The 20,250-nt window shown below is 36.6% G+C and overlaps 1 protein-coding gene across 1 annotated transcript in view; it reads right to left on the bottom strand.

The window, feature by feature from the left end:
* The window catches only part of COG5 (component of oligomeric golgi complex 5), a 177,138-nt gene that overhangs the window by 24,377 nt on the left and 132,511 nt on the right, over positions 1-20,250 (bottom strand). The window contains exons 12-14 of the mRNA XM_079304319.1: positions 19,556-19,760; positions 18,697-18,858; positions 16,511-16,610 (exon numbers count right to left, since the gene is read on the bottom strand). Of these exons, the coding sequence (XP_079160445.1) occupies positions 16,511-16,610; positions 18,697-18,858; positions 19,556-19,760 (467 nt within the window). The remainder of the gene's footprint in view (positions 1-16,510; positions 16,611-18,696; positions 18,859-19,555; positions 19,761-20,250) is intronic.

Below are 20,250 nucleotides of genomic sequence, written 5' to 3'. Positions count from 1 at the left end.
TTTGCAAGTACCCAGGAACTCTGATTTATTCACAGCACTATGCTGACAATATCCATTCATTTATCTTCCTTCAAATTTAGGGATTATTTCAGGGTAAATAGGTTTTCAAGGCCTTTGTAGAAGGAAATATCTTTTCCAATGTATCTTCAATTATTTGACATCAAAATGTATCTTTAAGCTGGTTAACAAATATATTGTCATGTCAGCATTTTCCTGCCTCCCTGATGAGAACAGCCATGTAAGCCACAACATCTCTGTTTCCTTCTAGATACTTCTATTTGACAGTCCTGAACTGAATTTTATAATTCTGCTTCTCACATTTACAGCTTCACAGATTAATAACAAAACAGTTGTGCCAAGGAAGACCCTGTCCACTCTGCTGACCACCCTACCAGACTCAAAATAATTGTCTTCTCCATGCTTTTTTAAGTACTGTACAGAGTAATTTAAATTTTTCCACATTTACAACTAATTAACATAAAAGATACTATTAAATCAGTAAAATTTTTCATCCCAGTTACTTAAATTTCAGTTCCTCAGTTGTAAAGGTTTCACAATGTCTTAGACATTGGACTCTATCTCTCCTGCTGGTGAAAAAGCTTAACTGCTAAGTAGGAACATTAACAAGTACAAACATAACCCTTCTGCAATAACAAGGAATCCTTGCAGTTGGCAATAGTGCACAACAGCTTCACAGGCAAAATCTGAAAATACCTTAAAAACAACTAATCTTTGTAAAACTGCTTACCATATTAAATTTCCTTTAACTAATCCACTCGAACTTTGACAGTTAGATGTGCTGATCCCTTTTACATCCTAAAATCACTGGTCTAAAGCAAAGAGCCTGAAAAACTTGACTCTTGTAACTAGCAATTGGAACTGGGCAGGCCAGGTCTCTCTAGGACCCTTTCTCCTGATGGTGTCCCTGGCACCTCCATGGCCAGGTGTGTCCTACTATTTACAGAAGTCTCTCTTGCTGTCACCACAATGATTTCTCTGACTTTGCTCAAGGCAAGAAAGTTCTGCACTCTGTCCAGTTTGGTTCATGTACATATGCTGTGTCACAGGCAAGAGTCCAGATTTCAGACAGTTTATCATTACTCTAGTATTCTAATGCCTCAGACTGAATTCTTGACACCCCTTATATCCATTATACAATCATGCATGCACTTAGGAAAAAATGTCAGTATTGTGTCTCCCTGGTTCTCCTTTTATTATGGACATAAACCACCCCTCAGTTTCTTTTCCAAAATACTGAGTTCTATCAATGATTCGCATGTATCACTCTCTTTTACATAGAAAATACTTTCAAAGCTCTGTGCTAGACACAGGTTATGCATTTAAACCCAGTGGTAATGTAAGTCTTCCTCTGTTATCTGGCCACTGGGGATTGCTTTGTGTAAATAGGTTAAGTCAAATAAGTGTGAAGCCTGTGCACGTCTGCTCAAGCTGTCTGAAAGACACAGTCCATGAGCCTTCTTTTTGATGAGGGCATTGGAGAAAAAATCAGATGCTTTTTTAATCAGATATATCCTGAAAGGCAGAAGGCCAGGAAGGGGGAATTATGCTCATCAGAAACAGGGGGGACAGAAGTGGTGACTTCATCCCAAATCAGAATCTATTTTGGGAAACAAGTAAAAGACCAAGCACAGCTGAAGGCCAGATCCCATCTCCAGGGAGCTGTCAGTCACCCTGGGAGTTAGTCTGGTTAAAGCCTGCTAGCTGAGAACAATGGAAAAGAAAGGATGTTGAAGCTAGACCTGAATGAGCAGCAACAACAAGGACTGTAATTGTTCCACATTTCTGTATCTGCCTTAAGTACAGCAATCGATTTCCTACTCTTCACTTCAGTTGGTTAAATTGTTTCTGCTTTTACCTCAAGCCTGTCTACTATTTACAGTAATTTCATGGGCAGTAGCACAGGCACCCATTCCCCAGGAAGCATCAATTCTACAACAGGTGACACATCAGTGTGAGGCAGAGAGGTGTCTTACCAGGAAATATTAGCCAGGACTGTTGTGTCAAGCACCCAGGCACTGGGACAAAGCCTGTGTCTTGTGGTGCCCTAAAAAATGTGAATGTCAACTTCTGTCCCACGCAGCATTTAAAAGCAGAAAGGGCAGCTGTAAACTGAAATGAGAAGAAACACTGGGAGACAGTGCCTTTCTGACATATATATGTCAGAAATATATAACATATATATATGAGTGTTTTCTCTAAAGTAGGAAGTTGAAATGTGCAGGTTCAATGCAGCAGCTGACTAGCTGTGGGGAAGCTGCACGGAAGAATTTTGGGGGTTTTTAAATCGAATTCAACTGAATCTGAGACCTAAACAGTAGATTGATATTAGGCAGCCTACAGAACCATAAAGGACACTTGTAGAAGCCAATACACAAAAAATATGTCATGAAGAGGAACAAGTTGACTTAAGGTCATCTGACTTTCTTCAGCCTGACATGGTCAAGAAGCTGTAAGCCATGACTGGCACTATGCTAGTCCTTCTGAAAAATAGTTTCTTTTAGTTTGCATCCCTCAGCACACCTGCACAGTTGCACTGCTTCACCTCCAGAGAGTGCAGGTGCCCCATCTTCGGTCAGTAAGTTGCCCAGTGCAGAAAACCTCAGGAATGATTCACCTGACCACATGCAGAGAAATAAAAACTTCAACTGAGTAATTTACCTAGGTTATTTTAAAACCCCTGCTTTGGGAAGAGAGTATATGCACCCTGTATGCACCTATTTCCCTTCACCAGCCATAAAAGGAATTTAAAGCAGTAGCAAAGATCCTTAGTAATCATGTCAGATGCATTCTCACCCTATAAATGTATTTGTACCCCTTTGCATAGACCTACTTTGAAAGTATGTTTTGGAAATAACCAGATTAAGTGTTCTGGATTTGACACATTTCTGTGTTTGATGCCTTAGAACAAACATGAAATTTGACAGCATGGATTTGATCTCACATGTTGAGGCGTGCAGTGATAAGATTGCCTTGGGATTAAATTCTTGTTTTCACCATGAAGCAATGAATGTAGAATTTAGATTAGGCCATGAATCAAATCATCAGTTCTCCCCTGGGTTATAAATAAAATGCTAACTGAGATTGTCTTTTCCTTATAGGAAAGCTCAGACTATTGATACATGTTTTCCTGTAATTGCTTTTAGTGCTTCAAAGTGACTAACACTCCTCTCTTTCAACAGGTGGAAGCTCAGAAGAGACATTGATTTGTGATCTGGTTTACTACTCTTCCCTTCATAGACTATGTATCTTGTGAAAAACTTCTGTTCCACACTTAGCAACTAAGATACCCTGTGCATCATTATTGACAGTTTTGGAAAGCTCCATTTATTTGATTTCTCTGAAACAGCCTCAGCAAACCCATTTTCTTTAAAGCAGGAAACATCATAATTTAGGAGTATGGAGAAGATCCCAAAATAAGACTGAAGTAGGGCTTCTCAACAAATCATTCAGCCTAACTCCAGGATCATGAGACTAAAGAGTGTTTTGACAGCACAAACTGAACTCCAGTTGTCAAACTGAGATTTCCAACAATAAATGCATCCCTAATAGATGCAGCTGATGTTGCCATACCTCTGGCAGAAGGCAATCAATCCATCTGGCACTTGGCCTCCTGCCTGATCATAACAACTTATTATAAAGCACAGAATCCATTTTGAGAATTTCTGAGTCAATAGGGCTTGGCCCTGGGATTTCTCCCATAAACTACAAATAATTGGGATGATTTACTGTTAGGTTTAATGTTTTCCATACTGCAAAATGAACCTTTTATAAGCTCTTTCCACCTGAAAAGCACTAAGGCTTAGTAGTAGCTAGTTTTTGTAAAAAAGCGCCATTTAGGAGAAAAATACAGAAGAATCTTAACTCTGCTAGCTATTACACTTAATATATTAGGTACTTAGAGGATAATTTGCAAAAAGAAGAGATATAATTTAGGGGTTCGAAGTGTAGGATTTGAATGAATGTGTCAGTGGAAATACGATCCTTGACTGATGAGGATCAATTAATATGAATGCTCTGCTTAAAAAAAAAAAAAGAATAATAAGTAAGAATTTATGTTCTTGGAGTGCCTTCTAATTTTGCAAAGAAGAAATATTTCAAGACATGAGGAAAGGAACAAGCTGTGAGCTCAGGCAATAATTTAAAATGTACATAACAACATGCATATTGCACCTTCAGGACATTCTTGGAGCTTCCAGAATATCTTTTTCTAGCTTCCTCAGAAAAATGAAAATTTAATATTCTAGAAATATAGAAAAGGAGGTCTATGGTGAACAAATTAAGAATCTTAGAGAAAATATAATTGTTACTTTGGAAAGAAAAATTTGAAGGGAGTGTTACATCTTTGACCAGGAAAAAAGACTGAACATGATGCTCATACTATTCATGTTAGAAGAAGCAGCAATCATTGAACCATTTCCTCAGGGGTATTTCTGCTTTGTTTTGGTTTTTCTTCCTTAATATTTTCAAAAGCCAGACAAATGGAAGAAAAACAGCAAATGGTTTTTCTGTATCAGAAAAGACAGGATTTATCTCCAAGTCTTTGAATCATCTGAGAAGAAAAGCACTGTACAAGTAATCAAAAGTGAGTAATGTTCATAGTGCTTAAATAATGAGCTGCTTTAAAACAACTGTGATATCAGAAAGCTCTTATAAAACCAGTTCCTTTAAGGAATATCGGAGAATCCTAAACCTGAAACACTTGGAATAATTTCTCAACTATAGAAAATTATGCCCCTTCTATCACCCAGCCAGTTCAAGTCTGAGGAGGATTTCAAGGACAATGTGTGTTGATCCTGATATCTCTGACTGTAGTGGTTTATTGCATTTTTCATGCTTGCCAAATTAATGACTGAATGATTAATCATATCTTATATGTAATCCCATTAGCTCCTGGTTTCAACCAGCTACTGAGAATGCCCCTGCAGAGGTGAAAAGCAGAGACATCCATCCCCAAGACACATGAGAGGTTTAACATGATAGGATGATATTCACCTACAAATAAAAAATACAATCAACTTATTTAATTGCCATCTGCCCTTAGTAGCATCAAGTCCAGCATTAACTGAGATTAGTCTATTACCACCCCACACAAGTTTATAATTGAACTTTTCATGGTCCAACTCTCATAGAGCTGTTCCAAAACTGAAAAATTCCAAATCTTTTACCATGTATATATCAACATTTAACCAAGTATTTTTCTGAATCACAGAATGTAATTTGCTAAGAAATAACTCAGAGCTTACTGTAACAAAATACTGTAAGGATTGTGAAATCACATTTTTTTCTACATGCTAGCAAAATAACATACTAGACCTAAAGAAGTCTTTTAACCAATTTTCTGGCAAAATAAAATGAAGTACACAGTACTTCCAAAATCAGACTTTTATGTTTGGATGATTTTTCTGGAGTTTAGCCAGTATATCTTAAAAAAAAAAAAAAATTAAAAATCACACATTTGTTATGTGAGTCACGATCTAACCAGCAAAAGACAACATGAGAAAAAAGAAAATCCTTCATGAAGTTATTTAATGTAACACTCTCCTCCAGCCTTTTAATTCCATTTTAAAAAGTTTAAATGTTTTTTAAAAGTGATTTATCAGATAGATATTTCTAAATATTCTCTGACCAATATAAGTACTTCCTAATGACTGTTTCAACAAAGCTCTTCTCATCTTTTCATCAAAAAATAAATTACAAAACCTTACTTGAGTTTTGATTATTTTAAAATTAGACCTACTGCCATCTTTAGCTTTTATTACTGTACAGTGAAATAGCAATTATTCTGAAATTATTTTATTACATAATAGCCTCCCACGTATTCTATTTAAATACCTATTAATGAATTCTTTCAATGTGCCAAACATTGAATTCACATTTTTGGGTTCTCTCATTTAAATAGCATGGATACAAGTTTTTCATTGACAGTAATACCATGTCTTCAAGGTGCTGGCATAATACAATTAATTCACGTATCTCAAAAAAGGAGTGGGGAAAATATAATCTTTCACATTACTTACACCATTGTTACTGACCCGTTATTTACATAAACCTTTCCTGAGGTGTCATTTCACTACTGTTCCTGAGGATTTGTGAGCTTATTAGATTTCATACTTCCCTCTGAAGTTCACAATATTCGACATTTAGACAGGAGGACGAGATACATTTCCCTGGAACTGTCAGACAAATCTCATTGTTGGAATATGTCCTGAATAGTGATTCACCCGCAAATGAAAGCTTACAATTCAATATAACACCATCTAATAAGAGACATGGATTAATTCTTATAAGATCACATAATAAAAAAGGCAATCAGAAACTCACTTTATGTCATTACAATAAGGATTCATCATGCTTTTCAATTCAAAACCATCACAGACCTCATAAATTTGCTGGGGTTTAAATCTGATGCCAGAATTCCAGTGCATTTTTATCCCTTCACTGGAAGAATTTGGTTCCAGGAAATCTTTTCTCTCTCCCCCTCCATCCTGCTCTCCACTACTTGATTGAATTATTCAGCTTGATGAATTTAACTATGCCACATAGAGGACGGGTGGGAAAAAACCCAACAGAGCTACCCCAAACCACACAGTTATATCAATAAACATCAGTAAACATCATAACAGAGATGCAGCTCACATCCATTTTCTTGCTACTCCAGCATATTTCATTTGAGGAATTTGTGTAAATTAACTGGGCCAAAAATGTTTTTGGGTAGTGTAAGATACATTTCTCCTTGAATTATACATGACTAATGCTAACTCAATGAATGCTTTCCTTCATAAATGAGATCTTTATTTTTTTCATTTCCCTAAAATAAACCAGAATTACAGCCATCTTGTATGAACATTTTTCTTTCTTGCAACATGTTATGGATATTTGTCTCACCACTACACAGACTGGGGCAAAGTCAATAGAGAACTTGTTTAGTCCAGCCCCTCTCTGCCTTTTCCTAGTCAACCACTAAAGATAGACTGAAAGGTTCAGAAAACAAATCCTACTTCCATGAAAACTCAGAGAAAACTAAGAACCAGTCCTTCTCATCCAAGTGTTTTCTCATTGCAATATGTTATCTTTTAAATCTCACCCTCCTTTGCATGTCTACTTTTCATAATGTCACTGATCAAGCCAAGAGGTTCCAATATAGTCCCTGGATCAGTTATAATGCACTTAGCCTTTTAAATTCTGGACAAAAATATGCCATTTATATTGCTTATCCTCTAAATAACCCCTGACAACAGCTTATTTCAATCTTCATCGCCCTGATCAAGCATGACAGGCACTTTCTCTTCTACAAATGACATTACAAAAATTCATTGTAAAGACTGTCTCTTTCTCAGCTCGCTGTTTTAAGCTGAATGTTGGGTTTTTATTCCACCTGGCATTGTAGCCTTTTCTTTCCTCATTCTCTTTATTGAAACAATGTTTACAAGCCACCAAGGATAAGCGTTAATAAAGTAGGAATTGTTTTTAGCATAGCAATATAAACCAAGATGAGAGCACATTTAATTGCATTCTCAGGAAGAGAGATCCTGGAAGATCTGTGAAGTCATGGCATCACCCCATTACACCTTCAAAACTGCCTCACCACAAACAAACAGCAAACTTTTTTTCTATTGACTACAATATATCAGATGTACCATAAACCCACTATAAAAAGAAATTATGAAAAAAAAAATCAAGATTCATCTGCTACAAATAGTTATGATGATGGGATGGATATGCAGAAAGTTGAGATCTATTTTAAACCTCAATAATTACAAACCAGTTTTTAAAAACACTCAAAGGATCAACTTTTTTCAGAAAACTTGAAACACAAAAATACTTTTTGTAGAGTAGTATTAGAAGAATATAGTCTGTTTTCTTACAGTCTGCCTCTGAAGTAAAAAAAATTCCCAAATAATCTACTCCAATCCATTCTAAATGGTTAGCTAGTAAACCAGATAGATTTCATGGGAAGGTATTAGTTTTGACTATCCACTAAAATTGAAACATTGAAAATACTATGGGTAACTGCTGAAGACGAAGCCACCCATGCACCAATAAAGAACATAACACTAGCTAGGAATGTAAGTAAATCAGAATTTGGAATCTTGCATCTGCAAATTACATGTTCAAATATAAATTGGAATGAAGGGCAATAAGAGACAATTTGTCTCAGTTTCAGTCCTGGTGGGAAGTGGGCATTTATTAAAATCTTCATAATATGCATCACTGACTATCTGACTTGAAGCCTCAGGAAGGAGACCTGTGACTGAAAAGGTCTGAGAAAAGATAAAATTCTCTTTTAAAATGCTTCCTACAGAGACTGAGCACAATGGCAGGGCAATGCACTGAGCTATCCAAGTTTTGTGGGCAATACTAAAAATAATTTAAGAACAACTGCAGCAGAGCTGACTTTCCATTGTATATATTTTGATGCTAATCTTATGTAATACATTTGGTGCTGATCAGCATTACAAAGATCAGTGCTCTAAAAATATCTGAACATGACAGATAGATAGATAGTCTTCAGCCTGTATCTCCATCCATTACATTCACTAAAAATAGAATATTAAATTACAGAAGTGCTTGGTTGCACCGGCATGCAAAAAGGTGTCATCTGAGTTGTCTCCAAGAAATACTTGGCTACTTTGAAGAAGGGCTGAACACTGAAGAGTTAATATCCAAGAGTCTCCTTGCACCCATCCAGCACTATTTTAAGTTGCCAATTAGCCACAATGCCATGGACAACTGTACTCTTTTCAAAGTCTAAAACTCTGGTAGAAACACCAAATGCTATACGAAAATAAGTCAAGTACAGATGACAAGCACTGTAGATAGAAAAACATGTTTTGGAAAGCATGTATTTTGAAGCTCTGGCAATCTAAGAAAATCTTAAGACCAAAAGCAGTATTACTATAGAAGAAATTGCATCTCCTAACTTTTGCCTTAGAGATTTATTTACAGCAGAAGTAAGTATGAATTCCAGATGCAAGAAAAAACATACTCCAATCTGTCAGCACTTTATGCTTCCTCTTGAACGGATTTTGCATCTCCCTCTTGTTCAGTTTCAGTCACATATTGGCTACACCCACAGCTGTAAATTAAAGGGTGCCAGGAAAGGTTCCTGGATCTGACAAGTTATTGTCTGTGCCACTAAGCTGGTAGGACACTCAGCAAGTTCTTGGCCTGGGCCAACAGGTACCTTCCCCGGCCTCCAGCTGCAGCTCAGGAGAGGCAATCCTGCAGATGCTCTTGCCAGGAGGGCTCTGGCAGCCAGGCACAGCTTTGGGGAAGGGGAGCCCTCCCCATGCAGGAGGCACTGCCTGGCCCCATGGCCACAGTGCCCAGTGCTTGCAGGAACCTTCCACTCCCCAGTGCATCACTGGTACCCTCCCAGATCAGGGAGATGTTCCTAGCTGGGATGGCAGATTCAGTCCTGAGCATCAGTCACAAACCCTTACTGACCTTGTGCTCTGAATAGAGAGAGGCAGACACTGACATAAACACCAGGGTGACAGTGTGGAGCAATTCAATACTTCAATACAGCCCTTCTGCAGCAAAAACAAACACGGCATGCTGATCCTTAAGTGAGGCCAACATAAGGGGAACAAGCCTCAATGATACAAACTTGCCTTCACATAGATGAGACCAAGCTCATTTACTTACTCACATTTCCTGTTCTGAGGACAGTTACTTGTTTACAACACCCATACTCTCTTTGAAAAGCAAACCCACACCATCTGAGGACAAGCAGTCAGTGATTGTGATATGCATGTATATAGTGTTTGCCTTTGAAGAAGGGGTTGACACAACAATTAATTGTTATACTTTTCTACTTCTGCTTTTTTTGGTATTTATTTTCTTAAATTATAATGCACTAAAAAAAATCTGTCATCAAGCACATACTTCGAATCATTATGACACATAATAATACTTCACAATAACACTGTCCTACTTACACAATCTAGTACCAATTAATTGGAAAATAGATCTCAGTAAACCCTCAGTTTAGAAATAATGTATACTAATTTTAATCAGATATTTTTTTATGTTAAGAGTCACTTTACATTTAAACATTAAGCCACTTAAGTATTCAGAATTGTTTCACAACATCTGAAATCCAGTTTCACCATTGTACTCAAAAACAAGATGAGGCTAAATCAAAGCTTCCCAGTTACTTCCCAATAAACCTTTCGTGCCAACACATTACTGCTCATATTACTGCTCCAGTGCTCTGCAACTGATGCACATTCTAGAACCATGAATAACATTACATAACTCAAATATTTACTTAAGTAAATATAAATAAATCTCAATATACTACTGAGATCCAGGACAGTGAGAAAGAGGCTGCCTACTCTATATCACAGATCATCAGCTGATGCTGACTTTTCCCTCAAAACAATCCAGAATTTAAAACATCATTCATCCAGAAAAATCCAGGCAAATGTTCTTATGTCTGAAGTGCGCGGCAATCCATAACTTTTGGGATCAGAATAACAAATCATTTCTCATTTTGTCTCGTGGCATGTCCAGTAGTAGAGGTCACCAACAGGTGATTCAATGTCCTGCCTTGAGCATATGTGACAGCTATTTGTACCTTGGTGCAGTGATTCTAATTTTTGAGACACGTATTCTCTTTAATCTCAAAATTTGCTTCTATTACTGGGTTTCTAGCATTTTAACTTTGAAATACATAAAATACACCAAGCATTCTTATGTTTTCTTAAGAATACCAGGGGAAAATTCTTCAGAATGCCAGAAAGGACTGTGCTCTCTGCACAGTGCTTAACAATTTCCAAGTGGCAAACAAACATGATAACCACACACACCACAGCCATTGCCCAGGCTAAAATCCTGATGAGAAGCCAAGCTTCTATAATGAGCTACAAAGGACAGTTTAGTAGCTGAGGGAGAAGGTTAGCAGCTCTCCCAGAGCACTGCCCTCAGCCTGTACTTCAGTCCTCTGCCTCATTCACCAGCTTTTATGAGATATAAGGCATCAGTTCAACCACACTGAGTTAAGGGAATAAAAAAATTATTTAAATTCTCTACTTCCTTCCACCCTCATTACACCCACTCTCCATCTTCACCTTTTGAGGGCTTCCTCTCCATGACTGCTTACAAGTTTGACAGTGGGAAAGATCTCCATTATATCATCTGCCTGCAGCTTCCTGTCAGCTGGAAAGGTCCCTTTTCTTAGATAAACTTATTACTTCATAAAATACACTATTCCGTATTTAGGAAACACTCCAGTAATAGGCAATCACAGCTCCCACTTATTTTAGCCTTTTCTACCCTAACCTTAAAAAAAAATCTGGTTAGTTTAGTATGGCCATGCAGGTTCTTGCTCTGTCTGTACTTCAAGCAGACATGAACTTTCTCTGCCTGTGCTCCAGGCTGAGTGAGTATTGTGTTCAGCAAGGTGTCCCAGCTGAACTGGTCAGCATGGACTGGAGTGGAGCTAAAACGTGCTCTGCCATCTGGCAACAGTAGAGTGAGTTTGTGTCTGCCCAAATCATGTAAGCACACCACATCCTCATACAGAAATGTTTTTAAGACAGAAATTTGCCAGCATAATCGCCTCCACCTGCTCTGAAAAGCAAGTGGGCAACCTCATTTTTACAATCCTGCCTCTGCAAATGACTCTTTGCTTGTTTATTGGCCAAAGGACAACTTTGTCTCTGATGATGTCTCTAGTGATGCCCTGTGGTGGGAGGAGTCAGCAAGACACAGCTTCCATCAGACAAGGCAGGAAGGATTGCTCTGGGACTCTGATCAAAATGAATAAAGACAGTCTGACAGGATGACTGTAACTCTAGAGAGTAAACTGGTAGAGGTCTCCAGGTTCACAATGTAGGAGAATCACACCTTCTCTAAACAACTGCATTTTCATGTTCACAGCACAACACATTTCATCTATGTGCACTTGGTGGGTGTGTTAGTGTATTTCAATCCACCCACATGACAAGCTGAATAGAAACAGCACCAAAGTATGAGAACATGCAGTACTTACATTCAGGTAACTGAAATCATCACTCTGAAACCAGAAAGAATGCAACAAAAGCCCCAACAACAACTATTCTTTCAAATAGTCCCATGCTGGGAAGGGAATAGACTAGAGGACTAAAGATGCTCTTCTATCTTCAGTTTATATGGAACATGGATCTTACAAATTGTTTTTCTGCTTGTTGGCAAAACTACCTATCTTGAAAACTTCCAGAGCTTTTAACCCTCAATGTTTCATGACTTCTCTATCAACAGCAAACAAAAATATAGTGATTGCAAAGTTGCAATATAGAGATTTGTAATTATAAGAGAAACCACAATGTTTCAAGTACATTCAAAATTCAGCTCAGTAAATGACAAAATTACAGGTAATCGACGGGAAACACAGTTTTGTTTCACTTTCAATCATTAGACTACCATCTTTTTAATTTTTCTATAAATAAATGAAAAATATGATATAAAGTAGCATACTAACAAAACCAAACATGAATTCAAAAGCAATCAATGAGGCATCCTTTCCAAAAATTAACAGACCAAGTCTGTTCTGTTATTACAGAAGATTATTGCAGAGCATTACTCTAGAGCAGTGGTCTTTTAAGTGGGGCACATGCACCACAAGGATTAGGCAAGACAAAATGAGGAGCATGACAAAAATATCAGAACTTCAACAGTACATGTATTAAAGTTATAAATAAACAAGTATACATTTAAAGTTATAAATAAACAAGTATACATTTAATGAAGTTGCACACTCAGAAAGTTTATACTGATTTACACTCAAAAATCTTAAGACTGCTGCACTACAGGATCCTGCCACATAATTACAATTGCCATGTCAAAGGCATTTAATAAAGATGTTGGTGAGTTTTAAGTTCTCTTTTACACTACTCAACTATCAGTTAAATAAATGGGCAAAAATATCTCTAGAAAGAAGGTTTATGAGCTCCTATGTTTTGTTAAGAAGCACAGATTCTCATAAACATCCCAAATTACTCAACTTTGGTTTTTTGTTTTCAGGAAATGCAACTTATTGCCTTCTCACAAATCTCTTCCCTTCACAGTACTTATGGTAAGTATTTGATGAAAGAGCTAATTTTCCTGATGTGGCCAGTTAAACAAGAGCACAACACATATATGTCAATCAAGATAGATGATTAAAGGTATTTGCAAATGGGAATGGATTACTCCCCTGGAACTGAATAGAGTAGAAAAGTTAGGGTTCATTTTCATCTTGGCTACCTTTTGCAAGACAAAGAGACCAGTGAAAAAAATCTGGTTCAGTAAACAGACCTTTAGTTAAAATCTATGCACTGGATTACAACGTGCAAATACAGAAGAGGAAAATTTTGTTCTTATCCCAAACATGATGATCAGATTTGTTAATATCTTTTCCAGTCTGGAATGAGAAGAATGTTAAACAGAAGTCTAGTGGTGTCTGCAATCATTATGAAGATGTCTGGCCTGTTTCAAGGAACACATGAAGAAAAAGAAACAAAATTATAACGGCACAGAGAAGATGTACCAAGCACCCTTTCTCAGCATCAAAAACACAGGATGGGTGGTGAAGATGAAAGCTAATACTCTTAAATTAACAGAAATATTTTTTAAATCTAGTGCAATGTCTAATTATCCCGTCAAACTCTGTATAGTAAGAATATCTGCAATTACACTGAGTGAAATTAGGACAATAATTTCTGAACACTGCATGGCATACACCAACTACATCAAGCATCAGCAAGGAATTGACTAAAGATTCACCCAACAGCAAAATGTATCTACATACTGCTGCTTCCAGAGACTACTATATTCTCTGAACCAGTTAACAAAAGAACAGGTCTCAGGTGCAGCAAGTTCTTGATGTGGGGAAAGCTGAAAAGGGTACAAAGCCACAATTAACACAAACAAAAGTTCTGGATTAACAGGAAAATACTTTTTTTTTTTTTTCTTAGTATTTTTTGCTTTAGGACTGTATATACAGACTGATAGATGCTGCTTTCATTCAAAGGCAACATCTTTGAACCTTGAGCATCATTTTTCTTGTTAATTGTCTATTTAAGGATACCTGGAGAAACAGCAATGAAATCTGTTTTGTGAAACTGAATAAATAAAAACCCTGACATCAACAGCAGAATGTCTCAACCTTTTCAGAACTTCACATTTCAGTTTTTCACCTTTCAAATCTACCTGCAATATTGCAACATTAAAAATAAAATTAATTACTTTTGAAAGTCTCCTGCCCTCATCTTCCTTCATTGTGAATTCTGAGATGGTTTTGTTTACTTTTAATTTGGAAGAGAACTCAATTTCAAATTCCTCCAGGAAATTAAATTTCCATCTCTAGCACTGCTCTACTATAGTAATCAGACATGAAGCATCTGAGCGGAAATGTTCCATGGTCCCCTTCTCAGCTTTGGAGAGGACTATTGTTGACTCCAAGCTATTGTTGGAGGCTGGATTGCAAGATTGAATTAAGATTGCATTCTTGGCTAAACCACTAAAACATAATAAAACAGTGCTGTCTGACACAGCTCCTATTTTACACGTGGTGCACATTTCAGGCTCAATCTGTCTGCCCAAAAATAGGCACCAAAAAAAAGGCTAAACTGTTCCAGATTCTATCCAGAGGGCTGGCAAGCATGGTGGAGGACAAGTGGGAGAGCCATGCCCTGCTGGAGAGGCAGCTGGAGGCTAGGAATGATATTTCAGCACTTCAAAGATGACTCTGACACTTACAGCTTGGCAACGGTGCTGAGCACTTCTGGTTTTTAAATTTGAAATGTGTATCAGCAAGGAAAGAAAGAAGTTTAAAAAAAGGGTAGCTGTGCAATACTCCTGATCACTATTTTACAATTTGTAGGTATGTGCTTCAAGGACATAGATGCTGATCCTGCCAGCTTGGCTAATCCCATCACTTAGCTTTTCAGTGTTTCAAGTTTGCAGTTCCAGTTGTCAAATTCAAGAAGTTCAAGGGCTCTCACTCCCTCTTTCCTCCTAAAGTTTTTTACTTTAAGGTTAGCTAACACAAAGCCACAAATCTTATACTTATCAGCTTATTTCTAGGCATCTTGGTTTTTCCAGGGTTTCTTAAGAATTTCCCAGCAGTCTGATCACGAAACGATGTCACTTCCAAAGAATCCACTGGCAGACTCTATCAGAGGTGATGAGCACAACCCTGATATTTTCATAATTACAGCTGAAAGGTCTTTTTTTTCCCATCTGAATGCCACTATTTGACACCACACTCCATCACTCCATGACATATTCACAACAAGATATTTTTTTTTACCTATGATGACTCTACTAAAATTTCTGTCATAAGCAAATTTTATTCTGAAAATATGAAGCCATGATTTGGTATCTTTAAAAACAGACCCAACTTAAGCACCATTCTTTAAATACCTAACAAAATAATACTAACATTTGTTTTTATTTTAAAATGTAAAATATTCTTTATGGCCTTCATGACTGCTTCACCTATGTTCCTTTCCCATATACCAAGTCTGCAAACTTCCAAGACAATTCACCCAACAGACAAGGTAAACAAAAGATCTTACTGAATTTCAATTTTTTCAAAGCTATTCCGAGACAGCATAAATGTAAAAGGTAAACAGAACCACACTAACTAAATTATTGCAATGTTTTGTAGCCAATTGGTACAAAAATATATTAGCAAGCATCTTTCTTTAAATAAAACATATAGTAGCTGAATGTTATTGCAATCTGAGTCTGCTGTCAGAATTAATGTTGTTTATTAAGTGAAAATCTTGTTTACAAATACAAGTAGTTAATCATTTCTAGTGGGTCTGCATATTGCAAAAATTTATTTTCATTTCTACATAAGAAAACTATTATAATTGCAGCAACAGTTCCTCAGAGAAAATTGTTCATCTGAATTTTTTGTGGTATGATGGCAACATTCACTGTACTATCCACAGGCTTTTTGAAGTTTCCTACTGAAAGGATAAGGATTTGGGGATCTTTCTTCTACTGAAGTTAACACAAGTTACCACTGCATGGTAAATGACTGGAAATATAAGACAAATGCAAACAAGTCAAAGGTCAGTTAAATATATGTCAACTAACAAATATATGGGAAAAAATAATCAAAATTTCTTGCAAGTAGTGAAAAATTGTATTTGAATAGTCTAAATTTTAATACCATAAAGATGCAGTATCATGTAACTGATACAGTATCAAATGTGGTTAATAAAGAACTGAATTTAACAGTCCTGATTTTGTTTAATGACAGCTACAATTTTGAGGCTTTAAAAATTAATATGGCAAATTCAATTTGGAGGTATACAGATAAATTTTACTGCTATCTAAGACTATGTTTGTCTGAAGGCAGAATTTAACTGATAATGTTCATAAATACAATGGAAAGCTAATTGGAAAGTTTTGTCTATCTAGTCTGCTTAACTGTTATGCTCTAAATCTACAAAAGCCAGAACACTGTACATGAAAAAATATTAGTTTTTAGAAATTTAAAATTACTTACAAGCTGCTCTGACTTCACACCATAAAGCTGAATGGTCTTTGCCACATTTTTGGCCACAGCTAAACTCAGGTCTGGATCAACAGCAGCCACATTTAACTCACTGCAAACAAACATTACAAATCTTAATTAAAAACTAAACAGTGCTGTATTGAATACTGTATTGAATCGATGAAGGATTAACTATGAATACACAGTTACGTGGCACGTCAATTTAGAGAGTAACACATACAAGCAAGTCTTTCCACGCACAGTAATTCAGTTTACAATTTAACAAGTCATTTGGGAATTTTATGTGCAGTGTTCCTATTCTAGTAAAAATGAGCAAGGTTTAGGAATGACACCTCAGTATGAAATCACTATTAGTAAGCCATTCAAAAATATTGACAGCAATTAACTACATTCAAGCTTTGGCAGCAGCCTTCAAACATTACAGGTGAATACACAGTCATTCAACTCTGGAATTGCATGAGCTGTGCAGAAATACCCAGGGGATGCCTTAGCTTGACACAACTAATAAGCTGTGTTTTAGGCAATCCTTTATAGTAAAAGAGGCCCCCAAGGAATGACAGGGAACAAACGAAGAAGGAAAAGACTTCTAAATCTCTTCCAGTATTTTTTGTTCGTGAACATGCTCAGATCTCCATGGGCTGGGGCTGCATTCAAAACTGCTCTGCTGAAGACAGGCAAGCACAAGAACTGTCATGTTGCTAATGGAGAGTTTAACCTCTCTCAAGAGCTGGAGGGTCACTAGGCACCCCAACTTCGAATAATCTTCTCTGACAACTCTCTAGGACCCCAAACATTATTAGCTGAAGATCACCCTGGAAAGTTCGGATGAATTTTTGTAATTTTTGTAATTTTTGTAATTTTCATGTTGTTTTCCCTTTTCTTTTGTAAGGAGCAAAATAGTATCAGTCATCACACCAACAGGCATGTTCTGAGCATCTGCAATTCCTAGTCACAAGCACTATGTCAATATTTAACATTTTATATACACACATACTGTGAATATTGCCTATCTTTTTTCAGAGTTTATTAAACAGAGCAGCCATTACCAAAACCTTATGAGGGAAAAAGCATCATTGGTAATTTAGGTATTTCAATCTACAGATTCCACCTAGAATAGCCATCTTTACCTATTATCTTGCTGTTTTACTCTAAAAAAGTATTTACACCAGGTATTATCACTTCCAGCCAAGCAACTACCACTTCCCTTTGAAAAACAGGATAATTAACATACCAGATATTTACAGTACATGTAAACTTTATCTTCCTGATCTTTTATAAGCTTAAACATTAAAGCTTTTTTAAAATTTCATTTATTCAAAAATCAATAAAATAAATAATTAAATGCATAATTTATTATAAATAATTAAATAAAGAGGTGCCTAACTTGCTGTATTCAGCACTGGTGCAGCCTCACCTTGAACACCATGCCTAGTTCAAGGTCCCACAATTTAGGAAGAATGTGGTGTTATCTGAATATGGCCAGAGGAGGGCAACAGATCTGGTGAAAGGACTGGAAGGAATGTCCTATGAGGGGTAGCAAAGGATTTGCCTTTGTCTAGTCTGGAGAAAAGGAGGGGCAGCCTCATTGGCCTCTAGAGCTTCCTAAGCAGGGGAGGTGGAGAGGCAGGTGCTGAGCACTCCTCCCAAAAACCCACTGAGAGGAGATGTGGGAATGTTCAAAGCTGCATGAGGCAAGGTTCCATCTCAGCATTAAGGAACCACTTCCTTAACAAGAGGATGGTCAAACCCTGGAACAGGCTTCTTAGAGAGGTGGTTGATGCCCTAAGCATATCAGTATTTTAGATGCATGTGGACTGTGCCCTAAACATGTTTAACTTTTGGCCATTCTGAAGTGTTCACACAGCTGGACTGGATTTATCATTGCAGGTCTCTTCCAACTGAAATATTCTGCTCTACTGTGTGTTACTCTATTTTATCCCATCCCATCCCATCCCATCCCATCCCATCCCATCCCATCCCATCCCATCCCATCCCATCCCATCCCATCCCATCCCATCCCAACCCATCCCAAATTCTGACTTAATTTTTGCACTAATCTACTTTATAATTAAAGAATAACCAACCTTTTACAACTAAGGAAGTCTCCTTTCTAAAACTGTAACTTATGAACGAGTACACATTGAACATTCCATTTAAAACACCTCACATGTGCATACCTGGCTATAGTTTTAATGATGCTGTCCAGCTCATCTGAAGAAGGAGGATTCCGACCTCCAGGAGGAAAGACAAGATTGATGGGGTCAAACAGTCGAGATAAGGATTTTGACAGATAGGCAGCTTCATACTGTTGCAGTGAATCTTTCAAGGCCTTTTCTGGACTTTGTATATAAGAAAAAGTTACTACATTTTAAATTAAAATACACAATAGCATTAAATCTTTCCAGACATACAAACTTTGCAATACTGAAACTGTTTTTCCTTTCTGCTTTTTAAATATATGCATATGTAAAACATTCTTCTGTAAGTCTCCCACTGACTGCTCAAGAACATATTTAAGTCAATACAACTCTCATATAAAATATTCATTTTATCTTACATAAGTCTCTAAGTCCTAATAGGCTTGATAAGCCTGTTCCAGTTTGATCTTTCTGATATCACTCAGATCATGTTTACTCTATGATGTATAAACTAAAAACTGTGAATCATAACAACTGAGCATTTGTCACACTCAAGTGATTGCAGTGTCATTAGGAGACAGCTACTGCTGTAATCACAATGCATACAAAACCGAATTTTTACCATTTTCCTACTTTTTTCACGCAAAGAGAATCAAAGAACTTGTTTAAAAGTCAGAGACTTTGTGAAAGACAATACAACCCAACACTGTTAGATTTATAGTTTAATGGAAAGCCTACAGCTCTAAAATAGTGTTAGAGTAATAATTGGCAGAGGGGAAAAAAGCCTTTAAAATTCTCCTGCATTGACAATTTGAATAACAGTAAGTTTAAAAAAAATCCATTTTCTTTACATGGTGAAAAATTTATATTTTACAATCTTACAGTGCACAATACATACTCATAATCTTCATTTTTTTGCATGAATATGTCCTGAGCATCTTCTTCCATTTGCTGAAGTTCAGCAAAAAGATCAGTAGTTCCACTTGTGTTAAAATTCCTCTGAATATTTTGACTATATTGTTGGAGGCGCTTCCACAAGTCATTATAAAGCCTCAGTAATTTAGGGTATTCTCCTTCAAAGGCTTGTTTCAGAAACGTAGAGGCTGCAAAATAAAGCAGTAAGCAACACACAATGCTAAGTTCAAACTAATTTTTTTATTCCTATAAACAACCTCTATCCTTGAATTGATATCAATGTTACATGCTATCCTAAGTTTAATATTAATAATGTAATATTTGTAATTTATTTCAAAGTGAAATAACTATAATATTAAATGCACTTGACATAGGATGTAAAGCACCAATACAAAAAACTCACAGTTGGAAGACTGGATATGAAAAACTTACTTTATTTTGTAAAATATATGTTTGGTATCAAACTTAATTACTGTTATCATTCATTTAAGGCCAAAGTGTAATTGGAACTCTAAATATAGAGATTTGCAAACAATATCTTGATGGAGGATAAGTGTGGGGCTGTGCAACTTTGAAGATAACAATTTTAAACAGACAAAGATAATTCCTATGAACTAAAGACTTCAGAAATGTGATGAGGGAAGCATATGCTTTTATGCACACTTCTTAAAACAAGGT

Source organism: Erithacus rubecula (assembly GCF_903797595.1).
Source record: "Erithacus rubecula genome assembly, chromosome: 4".
Classification (NCBI taxonomy): Eukaryota; Metazoa; Chordata; class Aves; order Passeriformes; family Muscicapidae; genus Erithacus; species Erithacus rubecula.
Note: the sequence above shows the minus strand (reverse complement) of the source record. Positions and strands in the feature narration are given on the sequence as shown.